At 36.2% G+C, this 27,950-nt stretch overlaps 1 protein-coding gene across 2 annotated transcripts in view; it reads left to right on the top strand.

Annotated features, from left to right (window-relative positions):
• Positions 1-27,950, top strand: part of SPAG17 (sperm associated antigen 17) — a 226,566-nt gene that overhangs the window by 98,399 nt on the left and 100,217 nt on the right. For both annotated transcript variants that reach the window (XM_076000014.1, XM_012761835.3), the window contains 12 exons: positions 94-288; positions 2,031-2,212; positions 6,252-6,413; positions 7,524-7,596; positions 7,839-7,951; positions 11,408-11,545; positions 11,636-11,749; positions 12,347-12,497; positions 14,921-15,148; positions 15,244-15,462; positions 22,203-22,264; positions 22,875-22,988. In XM_076000014.1, coding sequence (XP_075856129.1) covers positions 94-288; positions 2,031-2,212; positions 6,252-6,413; positions 7,524-7,596; positions 7,839-7,951; positions 11,408-11,545; positions 11,636-11,749; positions 12,347-12,497; positions 14,921-15,148; positions 15,244-15,462; positions 22,203-22,264; positions 22,875-22,988 — 1,751 coding nt within the window. The remainder of the gene's footprint in view (positions 1-93; positions 289-2,030; positions 2,213-6,251; positions 6,414-7,523; positions 7,597-7,838; positions 7,952-11,407; positions 11,546-11,635; positions 11,750-12,346; positions 12,498-14,920; positions 15,149-15,243; positions 15,463-22,202; positions 22,265-22,874; positions 22,989-27,950) is intronic.

The raw sequence follows: 27,950 nt of genomic DNA, 5'->3' as shown, positions 1-27,950 counted from the left end.
TGCATATATAATGTATATAGCCATTGAACTGCCTGAGTGCAACCTGTTCTCTTTTACAATAATGGCTTCTCTTCTTTATGGTATTTTGAACAGATGATGAGCCAGATGATGGTGCCCAATATTACATTATAGTTGTGGGCTTCAACAATCCTCAGTTATTAGCGATTATGACTGAGCTTGGTGTTCCTATAACCAGCGTGATTAAAATATCTTCAGAGAATTATGAACCTCTGCAGACACACCTGGCAGCAGTTAGCCAGCAGCAGGAAGTTTTTCTTCAGCCAGAAGGTATACAGTCTGCTAAACAACTTACTGAATCCTTCAATATCACCCGCTTTCCTTAAAGTACTAATATAATTTGCTGTCCAAAACACAGTCACACAATGCATACATTATTAAATCCTTTCATGACTTTGATTTGCTATTTATTCTGCTTGTACAAGCCAAGTGTTGTAAATTTTGCAAATTAAAATCATACTCTGTGTTTAAATTCCTGTGTAGCCACAGAAAACATAGACTACAGGTTGGAAGACTTGATTATCCAACTACATTTCTCAGTAACATTGGATCTATAGCTTTTACCTAAGCATTGGCCAGATGGATCATTGTTGATAATCTGTTCTTACAGAAGCCACAACTCCCAAATGGTCCAAGAGAGGTCATAGCCTTGCATTTTTGCCCTGATCTGCTACTGGCTTATTGTGATAAGTCAGTGCAGGTGCTTTATATTCCTGGTCTTAGACTAGGAAGCTGTAGGGTGAAGTCCCAACCACGCTACCATTTAGCCATTTTGAGCCTTGGAGTCTTCATGTAAGGAAATTGTGCTAGTCTAACTTTGTAGAAAGGGGGCAAAAATCCACAGTATATTTTAGGAAATAGAACTGGGATTTGGTGTAAGCCTGTGTTACCAGACATCCAAGCTCTTTCTGTCATATGCTATTGCTTTTATTGTTATTTATTAATAATATAATTTGCACAGTGCTTTGTAACTTAATAGCCACATCCTAATTTTTATAATACTACATTTTTTAAATTGCTGTTCAAAGTTAAAAATAGCTATCCCTGATAATAATAATAGCTACCACATACTGGGCACATGTTTTGAGATAAGGCTCAGTACTAAGGGCTTTAATTACATTGGTTCATGTAATGTTCACAACAAGCCTAGGAAGTATGTTTTATTATTTTCATTTTACCAAACAGTACTGTCAGTCTAGAGGCTCCTATTAAGTAAAAGAGTTGAGCTTCAAACCTAGGCTACTCCTATCTCAGAGGATAGCTATAACATTAAATACTTTATTATTGAAGCTGGTAAGAAAATGCATATGCTGCAAACATAGGCTCTCTATAAAAATATTTAATGTATAAAAATAAAATAGTAGAAAAATAGACTTTATAAGTGAATAATAAGATCTTAGTAGTAGAACCTACTATTTAGTTATAGATGTAATCAACATAAATATTTCAGGTAAATTTGCAAGCACAACTTTATGGAAATATGTCATTATTTTACAGTCGGAGTGCAAATGCCCAGAGAAGTTTCTCGCTATTTTAATGTGACCAGAAGTTAGCTGAAGCATAAATCATTGATCCAATCTGTTTTTAGTCATGGGAGAAGGAGAACTAGATCAACTGCATTCCTAACCAGTTATGTAGCAGACACTAGGATGGTCAAAAATTGATTTGGCAGAAAAACCAGTTCTATATATTAATAGTTGCAATCTGAAACTGATGGAAATCTTCAAAGTAGTTAGCTCCCAAAATGAGTGATCTTGTCAAAATCTTTCTGGGCCTCAAGAATGAAATGAAGAGTTAAGATAAGCTCATATTTAGTATCAAGCTCAGAAATAAAATCCTCTGGTTTCATAATTATATACCAGTTTCAAAAACTTCTCAAAATTACATTTCTCTATTTGCATTTTCTGGTACCATACAGATATCTTGCAATGCATATGACTCACCACATCCACTTAAAGTGGGAAAAAATTTAACACTCTCATTTTGTAGTATAAACATATTGCTATTATTAGGCATAGAAGCTGAAAAATTGAGGAAACAGAATGCCACAAAAGAACTTGAAATTTTCTGGAAGTACTTGGAACCAATCCTGAATAATGAAAAACCTGAAACAAGTCTCTTTGATGTTGCTCGACTTGAATACATGGTCAAGGAAGCTGATTTTCCTTCTGACTGGTCAGACAACGAGCTAATGGTTAGTGCATTCGTGAGAGTACGTGGTTTTAACATGTGACACTGTAGCTCTATTTGATGCATTTATTCATCCCACAAATATTTACTGAGCACTGACTACTAGTGCTAGGCTCTTTTACCTTTAAGATAATAATAATATTGAATGCCTAATGATGGTTATAGTCTGATTCTCTAGCTTTTAGTGTACGAATTATGAATTAATAACAAAGAATAAGATGTGATAGATGAAGATAAAAGATGGTGATTCTTTTATTTGGTGGTACATGGCTTTGTTTCATACCTCAATAATGTTTCAGGCAGTAAATTAGAATCTTAATATATATTATATTAATTTTGCAAATAGTAAATTGTATAGTTTGTTGAATTACATGTATGTCTCTTTTTTATGGATAAGTTCAAACATTGCCTTTCTAAGCTGTTGCATTTATTGCCAAAATCTTATTTTAATGTATTTGGCCAACAAGGTCTATCCTAATAGGATGACTTGATCCTGTCCCCACAATTAGTAAGCATTTCCTGAGAGCATTTTCTGGCCCCTTTTATTAAGGTGTTTGCAGAAAGACAATACTAAAGCCAGGAAACAGAGAGGCAGTGGGCTAGGTACCATATATCTAGGTGCTCAGTTATGTGAAATACGCTCTAAATTTTCTATTAATGTAGAAAAAGAAGAAATGGGGATTTACTACTTGGAAAAGTAGTGAATACCAGATACATAAGGGATGTGTGTGTATGTGTGTGTGTTTAAAGGTCAAGTGACTACTTAACAAGAATATTTTGGAAGGTATTCTGGCATCCCTCTGTTATAGAAAACCACTCAGGTGTTTTCATAGTTGACCCCCTATCCCAACAAACAGGGGCTCAGGGGTATTGAATACCCTGAAGGAATATATATTTTAACATCAAGGGAACTGAAATGAAATCAGAGTCCTAGGGAAGGACCACATCAAGTGAGTGCTCTGACAGGAGCTGGGCAAAGTGGGAGACAGAAGGTGGATAGGTGTCTATATGCAGTGACTATGAGTAGCTGAGAATAAAGCTACTGACTGTGTAAAAGGAGAGTGGAATCAAAGCCTGGAACTGTTTGTGCATCTAAGGGTAGGCTGCCCAAGGCCATGGGCCGGGGCATGGACACTTCTGACTCTGAGAGCCCTTGGTTCTGTTACCTTGAGGTGGATGTGCACTTAGTTAAGTAAGTGAAAACATTGACAAGGGAGGCCAGATTTGAACCCTGAACATCGGACAGAACTTGAATAAGTTGAGTTATAAACTTGTGCTTTCAACACAAAGCCTCAGCTGTTACTATGTTAGAACAGAACACTGTAGTCTGATAACTTGCCAATAGGAAGAATAAATATCAGCCTTGTGCTATGCATAGAAAATGAAGCTGAATGTAGAATAGCTGCAATGGAAGCCAAAACTGGTTACTCCATACTCCCTTTGGCTTTGCCTCTCCCCACACCTTCATCTAAATATTCTCAGCTTTCCTGCTTTGTCTTTCTCTCTCCTGCCTCACAACCTGAGCCCAGAAAAGGACTCACTGTCATCTGCCCTTCACCGTTTCACATTACATTGGGTCAGTATGTTTCCCTATCCCAGAGATATTGCCATTATAAGTAATGTCATGAATAGTCCATTGAATATTCCATGATATTCATGGAATAATACATGAAAATGCCATGAATATTCTATTTTATTGGAATTCTAGATCATCAGAACATAGATGTGAACACCATGACATACAAATTGCAACTGCAAAACACCCAGCACCACTCCCAGCATCTGCTTTCTACTCCAGTTCCACAATTTCCTGCCTGTTCATTAGAAGATTTTAATCACTTCTTCAAAAGAAAGTTATAGTAGCTAAATTTTACTTTTTTAAAAATATAGAGTGGACCACTTTAAATGGCAATTGAAGTTTAGAAAAATTATTTTATGTTAAAAATATTACCAACTTCGTTCAAATACTATCCATGGTAGAACATTCCTGACTTCAGAACTAGAAGATTAATATACAGGGCATCTAGGTGGGCCATGAAGGTAAATGTCAACAATGAAAATATTCAGCTATCTCAAGAGCTAGTTAGGACTGTGTTGCCCAGTTGATCACACTGAACTCCTGTCAGTCAATGTGCAAGTATTTACTGAGCATCATCTTCATGCTAGGGCTGTGGTCTGGGTCTAATTTCAGTAACATTTTTGAACCCATGCATGCCTCTATAAGATATGGTTTGTGAGTGAAGGCCTCAGCATTGGGGATAGGTGGGAAAGGACAGTCTTGAAAATGGTTCAAGAAATAAAATTGGATTCCAGAAGAAAAGGCCATTGGATTTAATATTTAAGAGTAAAGTTCATTTTAAACTTGGGATCATTTAATAAACATAAAAGTGATAAATCTACTTCTAGGAGAAGCAGACCTAATACATGGTGTCGCACTATCTGCTATATCTGTAAGTTGATAATGGCTTTCATATTCAAGGTGTGAGCCAGCAAGGAGTCGTTCTTTCTCTCTTTTTTTTTTTTTTTTTTTTGAGACAGAGTCTCACTCTGTTGCCCAGGCTAGAGTGAGTGCCATGGCGTCAGCCTAGCTCACAGCAACCTCAAACTCCTAGGCTCAAGCAATCCTTCTTCCTCAGCCTCCCAAGTAGCTGGGACTACAGGCATGGGCCACCATATCAAGCTAATTTTTTCTATATATATTAGTTGGCCAATTAATTTCTTTCTATTTATAGTAGAGACGGGGTCTCACTCTTGCTCAGGCTGGTTTCGAACTCCTGACCTCAAGCAATCCGCCGTGTCGGCCTCCCAGAGAGCTAAGATCGTTCTTTCTCTTTGAATGGAGGAAAGCATTTGCAACTTTTGGCTGCAAATAAGTAGGCCATATTTCTCCTGAACCAAGATAACGAAGCCTTTACATTAAGTCAATGCCCATCAAGATGTACTGACTCGTGGAAGACATCTGAAACATCTCAAGTTAAAGCCCTGGTTGCTGAAGTAATTTACTGGCCTTTAGCATGTGATTTGCTGTTTGATTTAAAAATGAATTACCTAGGTTAAGTGATGGGTTATTGGGCAGAAACTTTACTATATTTCTTAGAAATACAAGCAAACAAAAATGTATTTTTATGCCAGGATTTGAGCAAGAAGTACTAGGTTGAAGTTTAACTAAAGAAGGCTCAGTCTTAGCATGGGCATGTGAAGCCAGATAGACAGGTGTGCCATAGTCATGGGCAGGGCTGTGCACTTCCCTGAACTTCTGTCAACTGTGATTCACTGCCCACAAGAAACCATCTCATTCTACCCTGCCTCTTCAACTCAGTCAAAGGGTGAACCTATTTCAACTTCCTTTGCTTCCCAGCACCCCAAACCATCCATCACAGTGCTTTCCTACTTGTGGAAATGAAAGCCCACATAACAGACGTATCTTATCTATAACTCTCTTACCAGCTCATAAAATTTGTGGGCATTATACAAGCAAATAGTCTATCAGGATTTCTTATTGATTTTCTTTAAGGATAGCACAAGTGAAAGGAAAGCAGGGAGGCAGGAAGGAAAAGAAGAAATTAATAGCACATATACTGCAGCATACTTGAGTGGATGATGTAAAAAGCTGAGCAAGTGAGTCCATTGTGTTCCTTGCACAGCCAGGCAAGAAATCATCAATAGCTTGTCTTTGGCTGAGGATATAAAAAATATCTAACATTTTTAGGAATTGAGATACTAAGAATATGGGCCACACTGTTGAAACTAACAACTAAGCTCTTTTTCACTTATTCGAAGCATTAATTAGCCTCTTGAAATATTAGCCAGCCATGCGGCCTGCCAAAGGGAACAGTCTGCATTGTGGTGAACAAAGAAGGGCAAGAAGGGTTCACAGGTGAAAACTTGATCATCATGGGTAGGATCTAGTGGTTTGGGGATTTAGGGGCTTGCTTCCCTGTGTAAAGTTCATAGGCTTAGCTGATAAGGGATATACAAACTGTATACCTGATTCCAACAGTATAAAACTAATAACCAATTGTCATTAATTCTTTCACCCATAGCTGGAATTGGGCACTTATATTTTTGAAAATATTGCCTGTTTGATGTATGACACCCTGGATTGGAAAAGGCAGCACCAGCACTATCTGGAAAGCACGAAGGTTATTAATGTTCCTCAAGTGGTTAATGAGAAAACTGTCTTAGAAGCCACATCAACTCCTGAGGTAGGTGTGGGCTCAAATGTCTTTAGTGGGCTGAATGACTAACTAAACAACTTAACTTTCACATTTATAAAGCATATGAAGAAAAAGTACATAACTACTTGTATCAAGGTTATACCGCCTGCTGGAATTTAATACATGAAAGTGAGAACAAGGAAAAAGCCCTCCAGCATGGCCTTACAAAGAGCTATGTGGTGGGGGCTCTATGAAGTTCTTTAGTTGCCTGACACCTTGAAAGGCAAGGGTGGAATCCACTGGTCAGGGCCCGGTGCAATGAATAAATCTGGAAAAAGGAGGAATGTTGATAAAATATTCACAGTATTTATTTAGCAACTACTGTGTGGTAGTACCGTGTAAGATGCTGGCAAGACAACAATGAAGACTCATTCCCTGTCCACCTCACTTAGGTTAACTTTTAAATAGGATGACAATCAGGTCGACAACAGTTTCAATATAGCATGATGAATGCTAAGAGCAGTCAGCTCAGACTGCAGTGGAAGCAATAAAAAAGTTACCTCACCTGACATATAAAGTAGTAGGGCAGAAAGAGAAGAGTCAGGAAAATGGTACCAGAATTAGTGATGTGGTGAAGGCTGGGGTTGAATTGCCTACGGGAAAGCATGGAGGGGGAAAGGGACGAAAGGGTATTCTAAGGAAAGCAGCAAAGATGTACAAAGATGCGGAGGTCAAAGAAAAGAGTATTACAGCACAAGCCAGGACCACAGTTAGTTCAGTCATTCCAGGCTGCGTGTGGAACGTGCAGAAAAAAAACAGGAATTAAAGCTGGAGAGGAGAAATCCAGGTCATGAATGTCTTTTGTTGCTGAGTTAGAGTTTGGCAATGGAGAACCGCTGAAGTACTGTAAGAGGGAGAATGGGAGGACTCTGAGTCACTCAGGGAGAAGCTAAAAAACTGAACAGCGTCCATGCCATTTGCTTCTTTCCTCCCTCAGACAAAATTCCTTTTCTTTGATCCTAAAATTAGCAGATGATTTTGTGGCATGAACATAATTATACAGTCTCAGAATTCTGTTGGGTTTCTTCATACCAGTATTTGATGAAAGCATCTCAGCTGGATATCTCAGTTGTTTCTTTTTAATTATTCTTATTTTAGCCTGTACAACCTGTTACTCCTACCCCTGGAAAGAAGAAAACACAAGATGAAGAACCACAAGCTGCACCACCAGGCATGTATGAAACCTGTTGCCAGAGGATCAACACCATGAACTGTCACTTTAAGGAATAATGACTGCCCTCCGTATTGCTTTGGTCTACACCTCAACCTATAGTTTATATGTGTATTCATACATGGTCATAGTTTGAATTTAAGCATGAAATTTTGATGGAAGAAATGGAGAACACGTTTTAATTGGGCAATGATATTTTTTATATTTTATAAATATTTATAAATATTTTATATTTTATATAGTGAGTTTTGTCGTCACAACTGAAGTAGACATGAGATACTACAATGATTTGTTGAATCCGATTCCAGAGGAATTCATTTCTGTGCCCCTGATACTGCATTGTATGATTGAACAGGTGGGTATAGTCTGAGGCTTTTTCCCAGACAGTAACCTTGAGTAAGTCACTTCATCTCTCTTGGCTTCCATTTTTTGTTTATATTATTTTATTTTAAAATTACACTCCTAATACCTGAATGCATTCTCCTTTATAAACACTAAAACATTTCAGATAAAACTACAGTTTGCCTTGATCATCAGCTTCAATCTTCTTTCTTTTACTGTGCTCTGGAACAGTTAATATAACATTCTCTGAAGTTTTGCTAAAATATATCTTTAATAATATCTGTGTCTGGTGTTGTTTTAATGGAAGAGGATGAGGACATGAACAGGTGGGTAAGGTGGTTAATATTTATTTAACTATCTTTAAAATTTCTTTTATACTTATAGATTTAATTAGATATTTCTACCTCTGAGACCAATTGTGGTCATTAGTACTTTCCATATGAATATGTCCATTTTATTTGGGTTTTCAATATGATACAATGTTCTTTATGCTATTCACTTAAATCCATTTTTAAATGTCTTCTATAATTGGTTATGTTCCTTTTCTACTATCTAATGTTATTTATTTGTGCCCTCTCTTTTCTTTATAATGATTGTTAATGGTATATCTTATCGTACTAGTCTTTTTCAAAGAACCAGCATTTTGTTTCGTTGATCAATCCCTTTTTACTTATTTTATTAATTTCTTCATTTATCTTTATTATTTCTTCCTTCCTTCCTTCCTTCCTTCCTTCCTTCCTTCCTTCCTTCCTTCCTTCCTTCCTTCCTTCCTTCCTTCCTTCCTTCCTTCCTTCCTTCCTTCCCTTCTTTCTTTCTTTCCTAACGTCTTTCACAGAGTCTCGTTCTGTCACCCGGGTTAGAGTACACTGGCCTGCACTTCAAGCTCCTGGGCTCACGCCATCCTCCTGCCTCAGCCTCACCAGTAGCTGGGACTACAGGCACCCACCACCACACCCAGCTAATTTTTTATATTTTTAGTAAAGTGTATGCCTGGCTAATTTTTTTCTATTTTTAGTAGAGAAGGGGTCTCACTCTTGTTCAAGCTGGTCTCATCCCCAAACTCCTGATCTCAAGCAATCCTCCTGCCTTGGCCTCCCAGAGTGCTAGGATTACAGGTGTGAACTACGGTGCCCAGCCTCATCTTTCTACTTTCTTTGGGTTTATTTTGGATTTCATTTTAATTATAAGCTTACTTAATTTATTTTTAGTCTTTTTTGGCTTTACATAAAGCTATACATTTCCTTTCAAGTGTTTCTTTGGCTGCATCCTGGTGTTTTTAATGTATTCAGTTCCAAATCTTTTATTTACTAATTTAACCCATGAATTATTTTGACTTCCAAATTGACTGTTGAGTTCTAATTTTTTATTTTTTATTTATAATTTTATTATGATCAGTTAGCATGTTCTGCAAGTTAACCAGTTAAAATTTCCTGAGGCTTCCTGTGTGACCTGATGCACATGATCAATTCTTATGAAATGTTCTGCATATACTTGAATAGTTTGTTATTCATCAGAGCTGCATATGTGTAGCACGTAGCTACCAGGCACTCTTTAAAATGCTTTCAATATATTAACTCATGTAACTCTCGGAATAATCTTAAGAAACAGGAAGTAATTTTATCTCCCATCTTCCAAATCAGGAAACTGAGGCATAAAAAGCTATGACTTTTGAACCTAGTCAGTGTATGTGGGAAAGTATTTTGATGGCATTGCTCTATTGTCTTCTTCCTTCTAATTTTGCAATGAGAAGTCCAAGGTCCATCTGATACCTTTTCTTTCCAGGTAATCTATTTTTTTCTTTCTAGCAGCCATTAGGATTGTGTCTCTATAATTGATAACACAAGACTATATCTAGAAATGGCTTTGTTTGTTTTACCATGCCTGTCATTATTATCATCTAAGGAAATTATAATCTGATTTCCAATCACATTCTGAATAAAATCAAAAGTTCTTACACTGTCCCATAAAGGCACAAAATAGGCTCAGTGTCTGACACATATATACATGTTGAATGAATAAAGGTTTAATATTAAAAATAAGGGGATGGAAAGAAAATTAATTGGCTAACTAATACATACAGAAAAAATTAGCCGGGCATGGTGGCGCATGCCTGTAGTCCCAGCTACTCGGGAGGCTGAGGCAGTAGGATCGCTTGAGCCCAGGAGTCTGAGGTTGCTGTGAGCTAGGCTGCCGCCATGGCACTCACTCTAGCCTGGGCAACAAAAGTGAGACTCTGTCTCAAAAAAAAAAAAAAAAAAAAATAAGGGGATGAAGAAATTAAAGTATAGGAGTGGTGGGATGGCATTTTACAGGATGGAATATTAGGATTAACATTTCAGAGGAGGAACAATTTTGAGTGATCTTTTGTGATTGGAGTAGGTCTTAGAAATGATCAGAAGAAAAAAAGTGGAAACAGTGACTCTTTTGAAAGTAGGATGTATATAAAAGATAAAGAACATGAGGCTATTGTGTTACTCTGTAGTAGTGGTTCTCAAGAGAGGATGAGTTTGCCTCCCAGGAGAAATTTGGCAAGTCTGGAGATACTTTTGGTTGTCACAACTAGAAGGGTGCTATTTGCATCAAATGAGTAAAGATCAATGATGTTGCTAAATATCCTGTAGTGCACAGGACAGCCCGCCACAAAAAATAATTATCTAGTCCAAAATGTTATTAATGCCAAGGTTGGAAATTTTGTAGATGGATTTGAAATCATAAAGGATGATAATAGGATTTAAGGTAAAGAAAAAAACTGAGAAGTAAGTTCCTATCTTGATTATATTTCAACATTTTTTAGCATGTAAAATTCAACAAAGAACTTAATCTTTCTAGACCTCACTTTTCCTATCTAAAGGAGACTGGTATTCATTTATTGATCTCATCATCTTATAACTTTTCTATTTTTAGAGACAGAATGAGGACTTGTCCTGAACCCCAGTTCCTCCTACTAAGCTAAGTAGCCTTAGCTTGGGCCAGTCATTTAATTTCACTCACCCTAGTTTGTTTTTCTATAAAATAGAAAATAATATCTACTCTATAAGACTGCTGTGAGGTTTAAATGAGTTAATGTGAAATTGCTCCACATGATACCTAGCATGTAGTAGGCACTCAGTTAATGTTCATTGAATCTGAAGTTGTATGAGCACTATTTTCAGTGCTTTAAGATAAAGAGTAAATGTTAAGAAAAATACATATGTTATTGTGATTTATGCCAAATTAAAGTTTATTATTTACTATTTGTATTTTGTATTATCTATTTTAATACAAGTATTAAAATTATGTCTATTTTAATACATGATTGATTACAAACACTTTCCTTTTATGTTGGTAATCACTGATACTTTCCTGCCATTTTATGTAATTAGTGGTACTTTGGTGGTTGAAACAGACTTGTTCTTACTAAGAGTAATGGAAATATAGCAATGAGCAATGAGTACCAGTAAAGAGCTGACCACCCATTCTTCCCAATTAGGTTGTGGCAACTGAAGAAGATCTTGTCCCACCCAGTCTGCTGAAGCCACCCGCCAGAGCTGATGGGCTAGACCACAGAATTGCAGCTCACATTGTGTCCCTCCTGCCCTCACTCTGCCTCTCAGAGAGGGAGAAAAAGGTCAGATGGCCTGAGATATCCAAAAGAGTCTTCATGCTTTGAAAAAGTATGTATTCTCTTCTTAAATCAATATTATTTCAATTTGAATAGAATCTCCATGAAGTATTCTTATCTGAAGAAGAAAACGAAAGCAAAGCGGTGCCCATGGGCCCTGTCCTACTGAACTACCATGATGTACATGCCCACAAGAAGTATGCGCTAAAGGTAATAATAATCAGTTTACCCTAAAGATAACTGATGTGAGAAAATGTGTTTATGATTATTCAATTGAAAGAAGCTAATTAGATCACTTTGCCAATGCTAATTAAAATATAACATACAAAATAGAGACCTGCTTGTAAATTAGGATCCCAGAAATGTAGATGAATAAGGGTAAAACGATGCCAGCAAAGAAAACTTACCGAATTATAGAGGTCCAATTAACCATTCAAGTGATTGTGACTACCACCAGATTTGCATTAAAAGCTTATAGTTATTTGCTTTAAATATCTGCTTCTATGAAAAACTAGTGAAGGCCAGAAAAGGACCTCAAAAGGAAGAGATGAATATATATGAAACTTTGGCAGTTTGTCACCACAAATGAGAATCAGTCATTTTTGTGCACCAGTAACTTCTGGCAATGTAGGAACTAACTTTTTTGGCCTTCAGCAAAATACTAACAGTTTGTCTTCCCCAATTGCCATTGATTTCCCCTGTTCCCAAATAATGAGAGTGAAGGTATCATGTTTAGCCTTCTCCATATGCATAAGGCACTTTGCAGCTTACTTTAATGTCTTTTGTCATGTTGCTCTTTTTCATCAGGACCAAAAGAATTTTGACCCAGTTCAAATTGAGGAGGAGATGCAGTCCAAGTCGCCACTGTGGGAATTCCTTCAATTCCCTATGCCCCCACCATGGAACAACACTAAACGTCTAGCTACGATTCATGAGCTTATGCACTTTTGTACAAGTGGTGAGTACATTGCTTTGTCTTAGGTTAAACTCAGTTTAATCAATGCTAATATGTGCCTCTTAAAATTAAATCTGTTTTAGCAGCAAGCATTTTGATTATTGAAAGTCCTTTCAGAGCCTAAGATGGGTATTTCGATTGACTACAACTTTCTTATCTTGAATAATGTCATTAGCAATGGTATCATGGCTATGATGCATAACATTCTTCAATTTGATGTAGTGGGTTTTTGTTACACTGTGTTTCCGTAACCAGATTTATTCCCTTATTTCCTCCTTTTACCATTCTTTGTCCCACATCCCCCCATTGACATCACTGGAGATGATGATGTGGTGATCTACTTAAAAGGAGTAAAGGTGTGTATATTTTTAAAAATTTTAAAATAAAATCCTCCCATCTAGAGCTATCATAATCCTGTGCTAAGACAATGCCATCCTTCCCTCCCCTCCTCACCACTGCAATCATTTATCCTCATTGCAGATCACACAAATATTACAATAACTTTGCAGAGACATTATCTGGAAAGTGGAAGAGCAAGCCGGACCATGCAACTTTTCCCCAATTCAGAGCTTTTGAATACTGTCCTACTCTCTATCGCCTTATGGAAGTACAGAGTACAGCCTAGTGGTCCTGGGTGTATTGTGTCTGTTATATACATAACCACCCTTCCTGATGGTCCTTTGCCTGTATCCTGCCAATCTCCACTTCTCTTTCTGCCTTAAGACATGATTCCATGCTTTCTCCAGCTCAGCTCTACACACAGCACAGCACTCTTGTTCCTGCTCCCACCATCGAGAGCTCACGCATATGCTGCTTACATGGCCCATCCCTAAGTCTTGGTCCTCCTGCCTATCCTTCTTCCGCTCCCTCTAGCATCTCATACTTGCAGGTCTAAAACCAACCCCCAGATTTTGTCACCTCACACTCTCCCTCATTTTAGTAAATGGGAACTGTTTTCAACAAAACCTTGGAGTTGTCCCTGCTGTCACTTTTTTCTCACATCCCACAGCCAGTCCCACCACACCCTCAATATTATCCCAGCTCACTCTATCAGCACATCTCACTCGGACTATTCCAGTTATCTTTCCAGCTGGTTTGCATGCTTTGAGTTCATCACCCATCAAGCTCTCATGTTCCACTCTGATGCATCTGCATGGGCCTCACTGTGATTCCCTGAACATATCATTCACACCCCTGCCTCAGGACCTTTGCACTTACTATTTCCCCTGACTCAGTGAGTTTTTCTTTAGATAGCCATATGGCTTGTTCCTCTACTTCCCTTCACATTTTTGCTTAATTGTTCAGAGGATTTTTCTCTGTCTACTTTATATAAAATAGAAGCCCATTCCCAATCATTATGACTTTTTGTCCCCTCAGCTGGCTTTATTCTTCTTATCAACTCTGATATATTTTTATCTGTTTCCAACCACTAGAATGAATATTCCATGAAAGCAGGGAGATAGCTCACTGCTTTGTTCACCACTGTGTTCCCAGATTTTATTATAATTACTGACATCTAGTAGGTGCTCAAAAATATTTGTGAAATGAATATATGAGCAAACTTTCTGTAACTCTTTCCCTCTTCCCTGTCTCTCTTCTGAATCCTCCTGTTCTTTTTCCCAAAAGGACCCTTGCTAATTCTCTCCTCTTTACTGGGGAGAAAATCGAGATGACCTCTGAATCATTAATATGCTACAATAATTTTATTTTTCCTCTTTCAATTCCATGTTTATTTGTTAATCCTACCTCTTATACATTTACCCTGAACCTCTAAAGTGTAAGAACCAAATCTTGTTTTTCTTTGAATCCCAGGCGCCTACAACAAAGTCTAATACATAGAAAACAATAACCAACGAGTGAGTGAACAGGTGAATAAATGCTGTAAAAGGATAAATATACAATTGAATAGAGCCCATTGAAAGCTGATAAACTTGGAAGTAAAATTACAGAAAATATCACAGCAGTTTATGTGGGTGAGAGGAGGACTTTCCTGAGCCCAAATGAACAGAAAAACCTACTAAATATAATAGCCTGTTAGGTACAAGTGAATAATTTTCCTGTTTTAAATCATAACAGCAGCAAAGGATATTTTTGCTCAAAAATGATAAGTTTTAAACATATTCAGCCAATATGGTACTCTGGAAAGTCCATGCAAATGAATCTGAGCTCCTAGTATTGATTAAGCTGTGAAGCAATTTGGGAGTATTACCTCTATAAATTCTATCTTGACTATATAGTTTTCTTATTATTAGGTACTTTTGATATTTGGAGACTTGTGAAGCCCATATTTAAAGTCAGATCAACACTCATCATGGCATGATATCCTGGTCATTCTAGTGGACAGACTTCCTGGTTGCCCCTCTGTCAGCCCCGTAGCATGTGCTAATAAGAACACTCCTAGCACCATGGGTTCTGCTCTCTTACAGAAGCCTTGAGCTGGAATGAAGTAGAACGAGCCTTCAAGGTGTTTACTTTTGAGAGCCTGAAGCTCTCTGAGGTTGATAAAAAAGGGAAACTAATGCCTTCTAAGATGATAAGTGGAACAAATTCTGAAATGTTCAACATACCATGGGATAACCCTGCCAGATTTGCTAAACAGATAAGGCAACAATACATCAGGAAAATGAGCACCCCAAACGCCAAACAGCAAACAGGTACACTGCATGGAGGAAATGAAAGACATTTTTACATTTAATGATTGTCAATTTTTCTAGTATTTTATCTCATGGATGCTCTTTACACTGGCTAGATGTTGAAACCAAAGACAGAATCATATTTGTGGATCCAAATTGGTCAACATCTGTGCAAAATAAGGAGAGCAATGGAAGACCTTCAGATCCTAGTCAGACTGTTGCTAATGGTATGCAATATCCTGACTTGAATAATATGGAAGCCGTAGGCCCTGATAATAGAGAGCTGTCAGAGCAGGAGACCAGTGGGAAGACTCAGCCCCAGCCTGAGCCTTTGGGTAAGTAAAAGTGTGTGTGTGTGTGTGTGTGTGTGTGTGTGTGTGTGTGTGTGTGTGTGACAGCACTATTATAGTATACATAAGCAAAAAAAAAAAAGGCTCAAGATGCATTATTTAAATTAAATTTAAATGCCTTCCTGTTTTAGTTAAAAAAAACTATTTAATATCAAAATTATTTGGTTAATAAACCTTGTCTCCAAGTGTGGTTATTTAGTAAGTTCTCCTTATTTCAACCCTTGTTTTTCAAAATATCTTAATGCCTCTTTGTCTACTTTTACCTTAGTAAATTTAGTGCAGTGAACATAATTAAAACTATCATCATTAGTATTTCACGGGGTTATTATGATTATATGCTAAAATTATAAAAATTTACCTGCAATAACATAATGAAATGTCCAGTACATTTCCAGTCATGTACATGTCCAGTACAGAGCTAGGTACAAAATCAGTGCTCAATGAACATCATTTCTCTTCCTCTACCCCATTGTAGCTCAGGTTGGTCTTTACCCTCCTTCTGGAGTATAGCATTATAAATAGTGTTTTATTAAGAAGTACAGAAGTATAGATGGATATTAAGCTAAATTTGTATTGAGCTACCTTATACACAGCTGTCAGATTAATCTACCTAAAATATAGCTCTAATTTCTCTGCTTATAACCTTCAATGGCTCCCTTCTACCTGCAAAATAGAACCCAGCTCTTGGACCTGCTTTATGCACTTCTCACATAGTACAAAATTACTTTTTCCAAAACCTCTTTCTATCTTTTCCCTTTTGCTCACTCATCCTATGCTCTAGACAAACAGAATTAGGCTTATTTTCTCTGCACTGCCTGGTCTTTTCAATCTCTGTGCCTTTCCTCCACAATATCCTTCACCTAGAGTTCTCTTTATGATTATAATTAGGTTTCAGTTGCACCTTCATGAAGCTTTGTTAGATGTGTCCTATATGCAAATGCCTCCCTTAGCATTCCATGGTCATAATTAATCTACACTTCCTTTATGGCTGTAGTTATTTCCCACCAGTTTTGTAATTAATCATATGCCTACAGTAAGGCCTCCATTATACAATAGCTTCTTAGAGGTTATAGGTGTGTTTATTTTAAAAATACTAACTGTATGCTGGGCCATAAAGTAAGTCTCAACAAATTTTCACAGGCTCAAAACTACACAGAGTATATTCTCATACTACAGTGAAATTATGGTGAACATCAATTACAAAAGATAATGAGAAAAATTACCAAATGTCTCAAAAGTAAGAAGTACACTTCTATATAATAACTGGATCAAAGAAAAAGTGACAATAGAAATTAGGAAATATTTAGAATCAAATGATGATGAAAATATTGGGTATCAAAACTGCAGAATGCTGCTAAAGCAGGAGCTACTCCAAGAGAAGTATATAGCTTTAAATAAATATAGTTTTAAAAGAAGCTAAAAATTAATGAACTAAACATAAACCTCAGGTTAGATGAAGTTGAACAAAATAATTCAAATAAAGTAGAAGAAAAAAAATAATGAAAATAAGAGTAAGTTGTTGAAATAGAAAACAGATGCAATAAGGAAAAACAAAAAATACAAAAATTTGGTTCTTTGAAAAGACTAATAAAATTGATAATTCTTTTACACAAGGCTAATCACAAAAAAGTCATAAATAATTATCATGAGGAATAAAAACACATCAAGTTTTATAAAAATCATATCAGGAATAAAGAAACAGGACTTCCCTCAGATTCTACAGAAATTAAAAAGATAGTAAGAGGATATAAACAACTTTATTCCACTAAATGTGAGCTGGAAATGGGAAAATTACTGGAAAAGTATAACTTACTAATAATAACTCAAAAAGAAATGGAAATCCTGAGTGGTTGAATAGCCAATTAAATCAGTAATCAAAAATCTTAACAAATAGGATGCACCTAGCCCAAGTGATCTTATTGGCTACTGATACCCAACACTCAAAAAAGAAATAGTTATAATTTTAACCAAACTTATTCCAGGGTGGGCACAGTTGCTCATGCCTGTAATCCTAGCACTTTGGGAAGTCTAGATGGAAGAATTGCTTGAGACCAGGAATTTGAGACCAGCCTGAGTAAGAGTGAGACTTCATCTCTATAAAGAAGAAAAAAATTGAGCCAGGCATGATGGTGCAGGCCTATAGTCTCAACTACTTAGGAGGCTGAGGCAGGAGAATTACTTGAGCCCAGGAGTTTGAGATTGCAGTGAACTATGATGATGCCACTGCACTGCAGCCAGGATTACTGAGCAAGACTTTATCTCAAAAAAACAAAACAAAACAAAACAAAAAAAAAAAAAACAACTTATTCCAGAAACTAGAAAAATAGGAAATACGATTTCATCCTCTAGTCAGTTTATGAAGCTAGCATAAATGTTATAATAAAACTGACAAGGATAGTACAACGAAAGGAAATTAAACTCATTTGTGAACATAGATGTAAAAATCCCAAATAAAAACATAAGAAAACTGATTTAATATATACTAAATGATGATAATGCATTACAAACAGGTTGCATTTGTAACAGGAATAGAAGGAAAATACATACATTATATAATCCATATAATTTATCAATTAACACATTAGTGAGAAAAGTATATAATTATCTTAGTAGATGCAGGAAAAGCACTTAAATTTCTATAGCAATTTATGAAAAAAAGAAAACTTAGCAAACCAACAATATAAGGAAAATTCCTCAATCTTATAAAGGTCATTTTTTAAAATTACTATAACAGATTCTATATATCAAGGTGAAAGTTTGAAATATTTCCCTTTGAAATCAGAAGGATGTTTACTATAAACATTTGTACTCAATAATTGCATTGGAGGTGCTAGCCAACAAGCACGAAAAAGAGATAAAGGTGTAAGAATATAAAAGGAAGAAACAAAACCATCATTATTCGTAAATACTGTGTATGTAGAAAACTCAAAACAATCGACAAAAAATGAGAATTAATATGAAAGTTTAATATGAGGTTGTGATTGTTAAATGATACAAACAAGATGTCTGGGGTACTGTGACTTTAAGCTTTATAATTATTCATTATATTAAACATTTATGCTTCATGCTTTTTGTGGTAGTTATATTTCATAATTTTAAAAAGCATTTTAGAAAATAAATGCTAAATGCCACAGGAGAATAGGTGTTACGTCAGTATTGACTGACAATCATCTTACCCTTTTCATTTATTGAGAGGAGGGTAGAAGAGGAGGTAGTCCACGGAGTGGGAGAGGGATGGAAGAGGGAAGGAGATAACATTATTTAATATTGCCTGCTATATTCCAACCACTATGCTAAGATATAAACATCCAGCCTATGAGAAAGACATTCCTACCTCAGTTCTACAGATGAAGAAACCAAGACTTAGAGTATCAGTAACTTGTTCAACCACACACCAGTAGGAAGTCAAGATTAGAATGGAGTTAACTTCAAACCAGTGCTTCCTCCTCTGTGTCTTGTTACTTCCTCAGTTCCTGAAATTCCTTGTGATGCATCTAATGGCTTAACCACATCCATTTTTTCTTCTTCATGCTGACCCTTATGCTAACTTTGTTGTCTTTGGGTCTTCCTTCTTTCCCAACAGGGTGGATTACCTATTTTTCCCATCCTAAGTACCCTTACCTATTAGCCTAGCTCTCAAAAAAATTAAGCCAAATAAGAGAACCTGAATTGTTATGGCATTCATGCAGCCTGTGGGACTACAAACGTATGACAAAGAAGTCACTTTGGGTTAATACAGAACTAGAGAGGGATGTAAGACCTGAGGTTTTTTCTTTATTGTTTTTTTTCTTCAAAGCAGCTGGAATATTTTTCTTCAGACAACTTTTGCCACCTGGTGGTCAAACCACATAAACTGATGTTCTGGATCCTGGTAGAAGCTGATGATAACTTTCTAAATTCTCAGCACAGAAAATGCTATAGAGGAAAGTGTGTCCTAGAAGCCAAACAATCTCAAGGATAGATCCCAGGACCATATAAGTGCTTCTTCTATGTGGTGTATGTTGACCTCCTTCCAGGAGCCGTTACATTTGAATGGGGGGAGGCAGCTGGGCCTTGATGTCTCACTGCAGCTGTTGTGTGTATGCAACTTTGTTGTCGTTGATGTTGTTGATCTTACGTTTTTTTTTCTGACTCTGAATCATACTTACTTCAAAAGTAGCCACTTTAATTCTCTTTAAATAAAGCAGAAATCATTTATGTATTTCCTCCACAACTAATCTAGCATCCAATGCATATAAAAAGCCTGTCACTAGACATGAAGGTCTGAATATTTGCGCTTTTCTTAACCAAACACTGGATTTCCATCTGAAACTATTTTTGAACTTGACAGGGCCCGGTGGATATTTATGAAAAACCAGAGAGTTGATAACCGCGAGTCTATAGGTTTAGATGAGCCCTCTATGCTTGTTGGGTGTTTTTTTAATAAAGTAACTGCTTTGCAGAGGGATCTTGTTATCTCTAAAGTAAAACAGATTAGGAAAGCTGTTTTTCAAAGGGATGAGAAAGCATCCATTTCCAGATGTGTCAAAAACTACTGAATCACACTGTCAAAGGATTATGTGGTTGAAACCAGAAATCAGAAAGAAAGGAAAGATGATTTTTACTCTACTATTAAATAAAGAGTTTAGATTAGTTTTTGAATGTTCTTTCCTTTGACAAAATAACTGATATGTAATCTTTAGAACATATTTTCTAAACTGGAGACTTTTTCTGCTGTATCCTTAAACTCAGGAGGGAATATCAAATCTCCCAGAAATCTGGCAGACCACAGAACAGAATAATTTTTATTCCACAGATTTCATATCAGTTGCTTCAAGGACACATGGGATATCATGGTCTATTTAGAGTTATGGTTGGCCTGAGTTTTCTTTTGAATGAATGTGTTTATATAAATACTGAACTGAATTACCTTTATAGTTTTCCTCTAAATCAAAATGGAACATTCATGCTGTCACCTTCACCAGCCTAAGGCAAGATGGAACTAGTAGCAAAACTGTAAGTAGCTATGCTCCTGAAAGAAAGAAAAACATTGGCCCGTCCTTCATAGGCATAATTAACTTCTCCCTCTAGAAACCCAAATATAGTTCTCTTTGCCACAGAATGAAAAGTCAAATCTTATGCTTGCCCCAAAATAAGCCTTTGTTGTAGGTTTTCTTCCACATTTCTACTTTGCTATATAGCTCCACATTCATTTCCAGTTTCAATATGTGATGTAGATCAATCAAAAAAGAAATATTTACTGAGTTCCTACTAGGTGCTGTGTGCTCAGGGTATGGTAAGGAAAATAAGATAAAGTTCCTATTCTTCAGGAATTTACATTTGAGATGGAGAGGCAGACCATAAAAAATAAATATTTGATAGTATTATGCACAGATAAATGCTATGATTAGAAAACAAAGCAGGGTAAGAGGCATAGGGCTCTTGAGAGGGTAATATTTGAGCAACAATATGAATGAAGGGTTTGCAACAGATGAACATCTATGAGTAAAGCATGCTAGACAGAGGGAGAGCAAATGCAAAATCCTCAAGACACAACAAGTAGTCCCATCTGTCTGGAGTAGAATGAGCAAGGGATGCTGAAGGGTTGCATTTGGAGAGTTAGGCTGGAGCCATTTCATATGCAACTTTATGGGACATAATTTGAGATTATTTTAAGGCTAGTAAGAAAGACAGGTTGGCTCAATTGTTCAGCAGCAGCAAAGTATGCTTCCACAAGATCTCTGCCCCTACATACATACATACATACACACACACACACACACACACATACACATATGCTCCATTTCTGTGCTCAAATTTGAAAAAAGCTACATACTTTATCCATTTCCCTATTAGAGATTCACAATCATAAGAGCAAATTACAAGTTCTGAGACATTCACAGTAAAGATGTCTGTTTATCTATGTTAAACTTATTTATCATGGAACTCTTTTTTCTGGTGATGCAGAAATTAACAACAAGAATCTATTCCCTCCCTGTTCATTCACATGGCTATTTGTATCATAGCCAAGGATGATATTACAATTCCAGTCATCACATAAATATACTCTTTGGTCATAGGGAAAGTTAGTGTGTATAACTTATATTGGTCCAGCTACCCATTCATGTATTTATTTAACTAAATTTTGTTAAACTCCATCTGTAAATCTGCAGATGCTCATTAAATAGATTTTAAATTATTAATTTAAAATTAATTAACAAGTTGAAGAAAAGCTCTGAAGAATGGTAAAAAAGTATCATTTTCTAATAGGAGGTGCATTTTTCCACCAGTTCTCTATTCCACACATGCCCAGCCCCTGCCCTAGTCTGTCATGCACCAGGCAAGACCCACAGAAATGTGAAAAGGCTTTGTACTGGTAGCAACAAGACAAAGACATGTACAAAGCAGTTGATTTGATTTAATCAGTAAATATTTGTGACTTGTAAAGGTAAAGGTCTAATGTTAAAAGTGAGTAGTATGGTCTGAAAGCAAAATACCTGATATGATTTAGGATATATCATACAAGAAGCTGGGTTCCTTTCAAAGAGTTCAGTATAACTTTTCTAGGTAGGCACTGATTTAGAATTATTGACACAAACACCATTTTGGAGGCATGAAACATGGCTTTCAGGAATCAACTTTTCAGCACAGAAACATAGATCATACGGGCAACAAAAAGGCATAGCACTAACCAAAGCAAGAACAAAGCCAGAACATAACTGGATGTTGGTGTCTTTGATTTACAGAGCAGACCACGAACAATGAGATCAAAGATGATGCAGTTACAAAGACTGATTCTTTTGAAAAGGTAAGGAATTATTTGCCTAAAAGTGTAGATGACAAGTAAGATTATCTGAGAAAACCTTGGCCCAAAGTGAGAAACACTAAAGATAGATAGATAGAGACAGACAGACAGAGAGAGAGGGACAGGTGCTTAGAAGGTAAATTCTGATGCTAGAGAAGAGGAACTATTCAGACATCCTCAAACCAGCTCCAACTGGAGAGAAAGGAGTTAATTTTACTAGCCGGCTTAAGCAAAACTTCCCAGCTCCATGCTCCTCTCTAGACAGTGTGGCTTGGCAACCTCACAAACACCTGCTGACCATACAGCCATGTGGAACTAACGTTGTCTTGAAGTGAGTTCAGAAAACCTGCCTATAATTGCTAACAGGACTCAGAAGAGTATAACCTAACAATAAAAATATTTAGATTATGTTGCCCATAAAAAAAAAAAAAGTCAAAGGCATACTCTTTTTGGCAGCGGCTCTCCTAAAATGTTGCCATATGGATTTATACATATGCAGATTTCCCCAATTAGATGGAGTACATGCTGGTTAGTTGACAGAGTCCAAGAGGGCTCCATTTGGACTTAAACAAATTAAAGCTGAAATTGTGTTCCTGTGATTTTTTTTTTTAAGAAACCCAAGAAGATGATGGTGGAAGCAGATTTAGAGGACATAAAGAAAACACAGCAGCGCAGTCTAATGGACTGGAGTTTTACTGAACATTTTAAACCAAAAGTACTGCTTCAGGTATTTATGGACTGTGATTCTCTAGGAGACGGTCAGATAGGTCTGGGGAGTTGTGCTGTGATTTAGAACAGTTCACTTCTAGGTCACACTCTCAGATCTAGTTCAGATCAATATTCTCATTTACTTCAGTACAAAATGAGTTTATTTCCAGAATGAGTATGCCTTCCCAGGGAATCTCTGAAATAGTTTAAAATATGATTTCCAAAAGGATGTTTTTATAAAATCTTTTAAGAAAAAGTATACACAAGACTGCTGCACATATTTTCTAGGGGAAAAAAAAAGGTCAAGTTTTATTGGGAAGCAACCACATTTTTTCGCATACTGCCTGTCTATTCAGTTTTTACTACATTTTGCGGTATTTTGTGTTTCAATTAACAGCTCAATGGAAGCTGTGCTAGCTAACATTTATTGAACACTTACCATGTGCTAGGCAATGATTAATATGTATTATTAGCTCATTTAATTCTCACAGTGACCTTAAGAAGTAAAAACTATAATATTTCAATAGTAGGAAACTGAGATACCTTAATAGTGACTTTTGCCCAAGGTTACACAGCTGCTAAATGAGAAGCAGGATATAAACCCAGGAAATTTGTCCCCAGAACTTGTACCCTTAACCACTGCGCAAAATAACAAGTAATCCTAAAACTAACTTCTTTTGTTGTTTTTAGATTTTTTACAAAAACTATTTTGGCTTTGTCCTTTTAACTTGAATTTTGTTCTTATCAAAGTTTTGCATTCACATGTTTTTATAACCAGGAAGTTCTACCAAGAGTCTTATTACAAAAAGCAGTAACCTCTCGTGCCCCACCCCACCCCACCCTTCTTCAATTCTCAGATTCAAAAATTTTCAACCCATTCACCTGTTTCTTTTATTATTTTACTCAGTTGTCTCTAAATAACAAGTATATATATTTTTAGTTTTAGTTTTAGTTTGGAAGCATCATTATTAATTGATTCCCTCCTGAGAACACATTTCTGCCCTCCCCCATGCAACAGACACATGTGTACACATATACATTCACACATCCCTACATTTACACTAGCACTTCTCCGCTCTCTGACACTGTTAACTTTATCATAATTTTTGATTAGATAAATATTCAATATTTACTTTATTTTCATCAAATAAATGCTATTCATAGCTGAACTGTGTAGTATTCTTATTTTATTTCCTTTTTTTTGTACCATTTTTATTTTTCCTAGAGTTAATAATTGCTTTTTGTTCCATTTGTTTATCTTACTGTGCATTTGTTTTTAATTTATCCCCAAACTCTCTACCATGGAGTAAGTCTCCTCTCAATACATTCAAACTGTTATTAACAAGTATTCTATCAGCCTATGCCTATTGTCCTAGCAATCTCTCTCCCATATATTCTAAACTTGCTGCACAATGTGGTCCTGGGATCTCCCTTTACCATCACCCTAGCCACCTTCATTGCCTCTCTTCCAGTTAGATATCCTATTTCCTTTATTCCATATCTTCTTCTCTTTTGAGTTACTCTCTTTTTTTTTTTTATAAAGGACTATCTCTTCCAGTAACTTCCTTAATTAAGATATATGATAGGCAAATTTTTGAGTCATTGGATAATTGAAATCATCTGAACTCAACCCTTACATTGACTGACAGTTTGGCTTTATATAAAATGCTGTGTTAAAAAACATTTTTGTTTAGGCCAGGTGCAGTGGCTCATGCCTGTAATCCTAGCACTCTGGGAGGCTAAGGTGGGTGGATCGCTCAAGATCAGGAGTTCGAAACCAGCCTGAGCAAAAGCTATACCCCATCTCTACTAAAAATAGAAATTAATTAGCCAACTAAAAATATATAGAAAAAATTAGCTGGGCATGGTGGCACATGCCTGTAGTCCCAGCTACTTGGGAGGCTGAGGCAGAAGGATTGCTTGAGCTCAGGAGTTTGAGGTTGCTGTGAGCTAGGCTGACGCCATGGCATTCTAGCCTAGAGAACAAAGTAAGACTCTGTCACAAAAAAAGAAAAAAAATTATTTTAAAATTGTAAAGGCATTCCTCAATTGTCTTCTGGCTTCTTAGGTTGTCCCTAAGAATAAAAAATTAAAATTCTGATTCCTAATCAGTTGTTTGAGTATGTTTTTATCTTCTTTCAGGAGAGTTTTAAGATCTTCTCTTTGTTCCAGTGTTTTAAATTTCCTGTTGATGTGCCTTGGTGTGGTTTTATTTCTATGTACTGTTCTGGTGAGCCAGTGCAACCCAGAAACTCATGTATTAATATTCTGGGAAATGTTTTATAGTAATTTCTTTGATGTTCTCCCCCCCCATTTTATGTATTCTTTCTTCCTGGGACTCCTATTATTCTGATGTTGGACGTCCTGGACTGAACTTTCTATTTTCTTATCTTTTTATTCCTAGCTTCCAAAAGTTTGTCTTTTTGTTCTAGAAATAATGCTCAGCCTCCATCCAATTCTTATATTGAGACTTCTATTTCTGTTATCATAATTTTAATTTCCTAAAGTTCTATTTATAATTCCAACTTCACTTTTTATAAGATTCTTTTCACATTCTTGGTATAATACCTTCTCTTATCTTTATGAGGATATTAAAGTCTTTTGAAGTTATCTTCTCCCTGAATTGTCTCTTTTTCATTCAAGTTTCTTTTCTTTTTTCTTTTTAGTTCTTTGGTCTCCATTTTTTATATTAGAATGTAATAGATAATATTTGCCTTTTTGCTTATATTAATAATAAAGCTAAAAACATGAGAGAAAGTGCTGTGTAAAGTGGGATGGGGTTTGTCAATAACTAGGCTTCATTGCTGGGTGGTTTACTTGGGAGACCCATCAATGTTGGTATATTAGGTATATTAGGTCTGTTCTCTAGGGCCATTTAGATTCTCCAGGAGAAAAAAATTAATCTTCTGTCTAAAAGACATAAATTTTCCTGTCAGGGTTTTGGGAGATGATTGGTGGGGGAAGGATGTTAGGCTTCTTACATTCAGTATCTAGACCTGCATTAGTCAATATGGCAGCCACTAATCTTATGTAGCTTTGAATACATGAAATGAAGGTAATCCCAGTTGAGATCCACTGTAAGTATGCTATACACTATATATTTATAACTATATAAAGGCTATGAACAGTGGATTTCAAATACTTTAAAAAGTGATATATCTCATTGAGAATTTTTATATCAATTACATGTTGAAATAATATTTTTTACATATTAGGTTAAATAAAATATATCAACATTAATTCTACCTGTTTCTTTTTACTTTGTAAAATGTTTCTACTATAAAATTTACAATTCCACTTGTGACTCATATTTGTGGCTCACTTTATATTTCTATTGGACAGTGATGATTTAGATGTTTACACTATTCCTTTTTTTCTGGAATGTATTTCTCCATCATTGGTGTCTAGTGTCCCATTCTTAGACCCTATTGTTTTGCTGTTTTTATATACAATCTTCCAATTTGCAGGAATAGGAGACAGGCAGCAACCTGGCTGCTCAGAACTATCAGGGGGGTCTGGGGGCCTGACTGCTTCTTAAAAAGACTTTAATCTTTCTATTTTTAGTGCCACATTCACCACACTTTCAGGGGTGCCTAATATTGTCATCTCCTAAAACTTTCTACATTTCTGCATAAAAATGGGGTTGCCTTTGTCCTCTGCTAATGTTAATCTTAGGATTTGGCTTTCTATATTCTTCTAAGTCAGTTATCACTTATCCTTTTGCTGTCCAACTTTTAAAATTTTGTTGCCTTTGTCTCTTCTCCTGTGGCCTTCAAGTTTGTGATATTAGGAAAACAATAATTTTACTGTTCTTCTAATAAGGTGTTAGGGAATGCAAGTGTTTAATCTTTCACCTTTGACTAGAAGTCCATTTCAGAATTTATTTTGTTTAAGTTTGACTCTGTCCTCACCACTCCATGAAGCTGAACTTTTCAAGGTCAGCAGTAATCTCTCTTTTGCCAAATCTAATGGACACTTACATCTCCTCAACTTCTTTGACCTTTTAACAGTATCACAGATCTTATCACTTTCCCATGAAACAGTCTCCACTCTTGGTTTCCAAGACACCATATTATATTCTTCTTTAGTGTTTTATTTGGAATTTTGTTGACTTCTTCTCCTTTATTCAACATCTAAATATTGAAATGCTTCAAGGCTCTGGAGCCTGCAGGAAGCCCTGGTGCATCTTCTCTCCTTTATACTCTCTTTTGATGATCTCATCTGTTATATACTACTAATACTAACAAAGCCTAAATTTTTATCTTCCAAATTACCTCTCTCTACAGATCCACATTAGTATACCTAACTCCAAATTCCACCTAAATTTCTGGTAGGTATCTCAAATTCAGTGTTTCACATGAAGCTCATAATTTTCCCAGCTAAGCATATTTCTCCCCTGATCCATCTCAGAAAATGTCACCATTATTCAATTGCTCCAGCAAAAAGTCTTAGTCATCTTTTATTCCAGCCTTTTCTTTGTCCTCCATATCTGGTCCATTATCAGTTTTAAGGGGCACATCTCCAAATATATCGTCAAGCTCTTCTCCATCACAACTGCCACTACTTCCATCTCACTACCATTCACTTGTTCCACTGCAATATCTTCCTAATCGGCACCTACCTCCATTCTTGCTCTACTCCAATCCACTCTCTACCTGTCAGATATTCCATCAATTTCATCTACTTAGACACACTTTTCTGAACTGCAGAATGATCTATAAAGTCATACACTTATGGTCCCAGAAAAATCTTAGTCATATTTGAGAGGAAAATCTTATCTATCTTGTTTGTTTTTGTTTTCCCAGTACCTGCACAGTGCCTAGCACATAATATATATTCATTTTTAATGCAATACTTAACTAAATAATCAGACCAACAATATTAATATGGAATAAAGGACAAAAGCCAATTAGAGAAAAGGAGAAGATATGATATGAAAAGTTTTCAGACATTGATTTGGAGCAGCTATATCTCTGAGAAA

The sequence above is a fragment of the Microcebus murinus genome, chromosome 2 (genome assembly GCF_040939455.1).
Source record: "Microcebus murinus isolate Inina chromosome 2, M.murinus_Inina_mat1.0, whole genome shotgun sequence".
Classification (NCBI taxonomy): domain Eukaryota; kingdom Metazoa; phylum Chordata; class Mammalia; order Primates; family Cheirogaleidae; genus Microcebus; species Microcebus murinus.
Note: the sequence above shows the minus strand (reverse complement) of the source record. Positions and strands in the feature narration are given on the sequence as shown.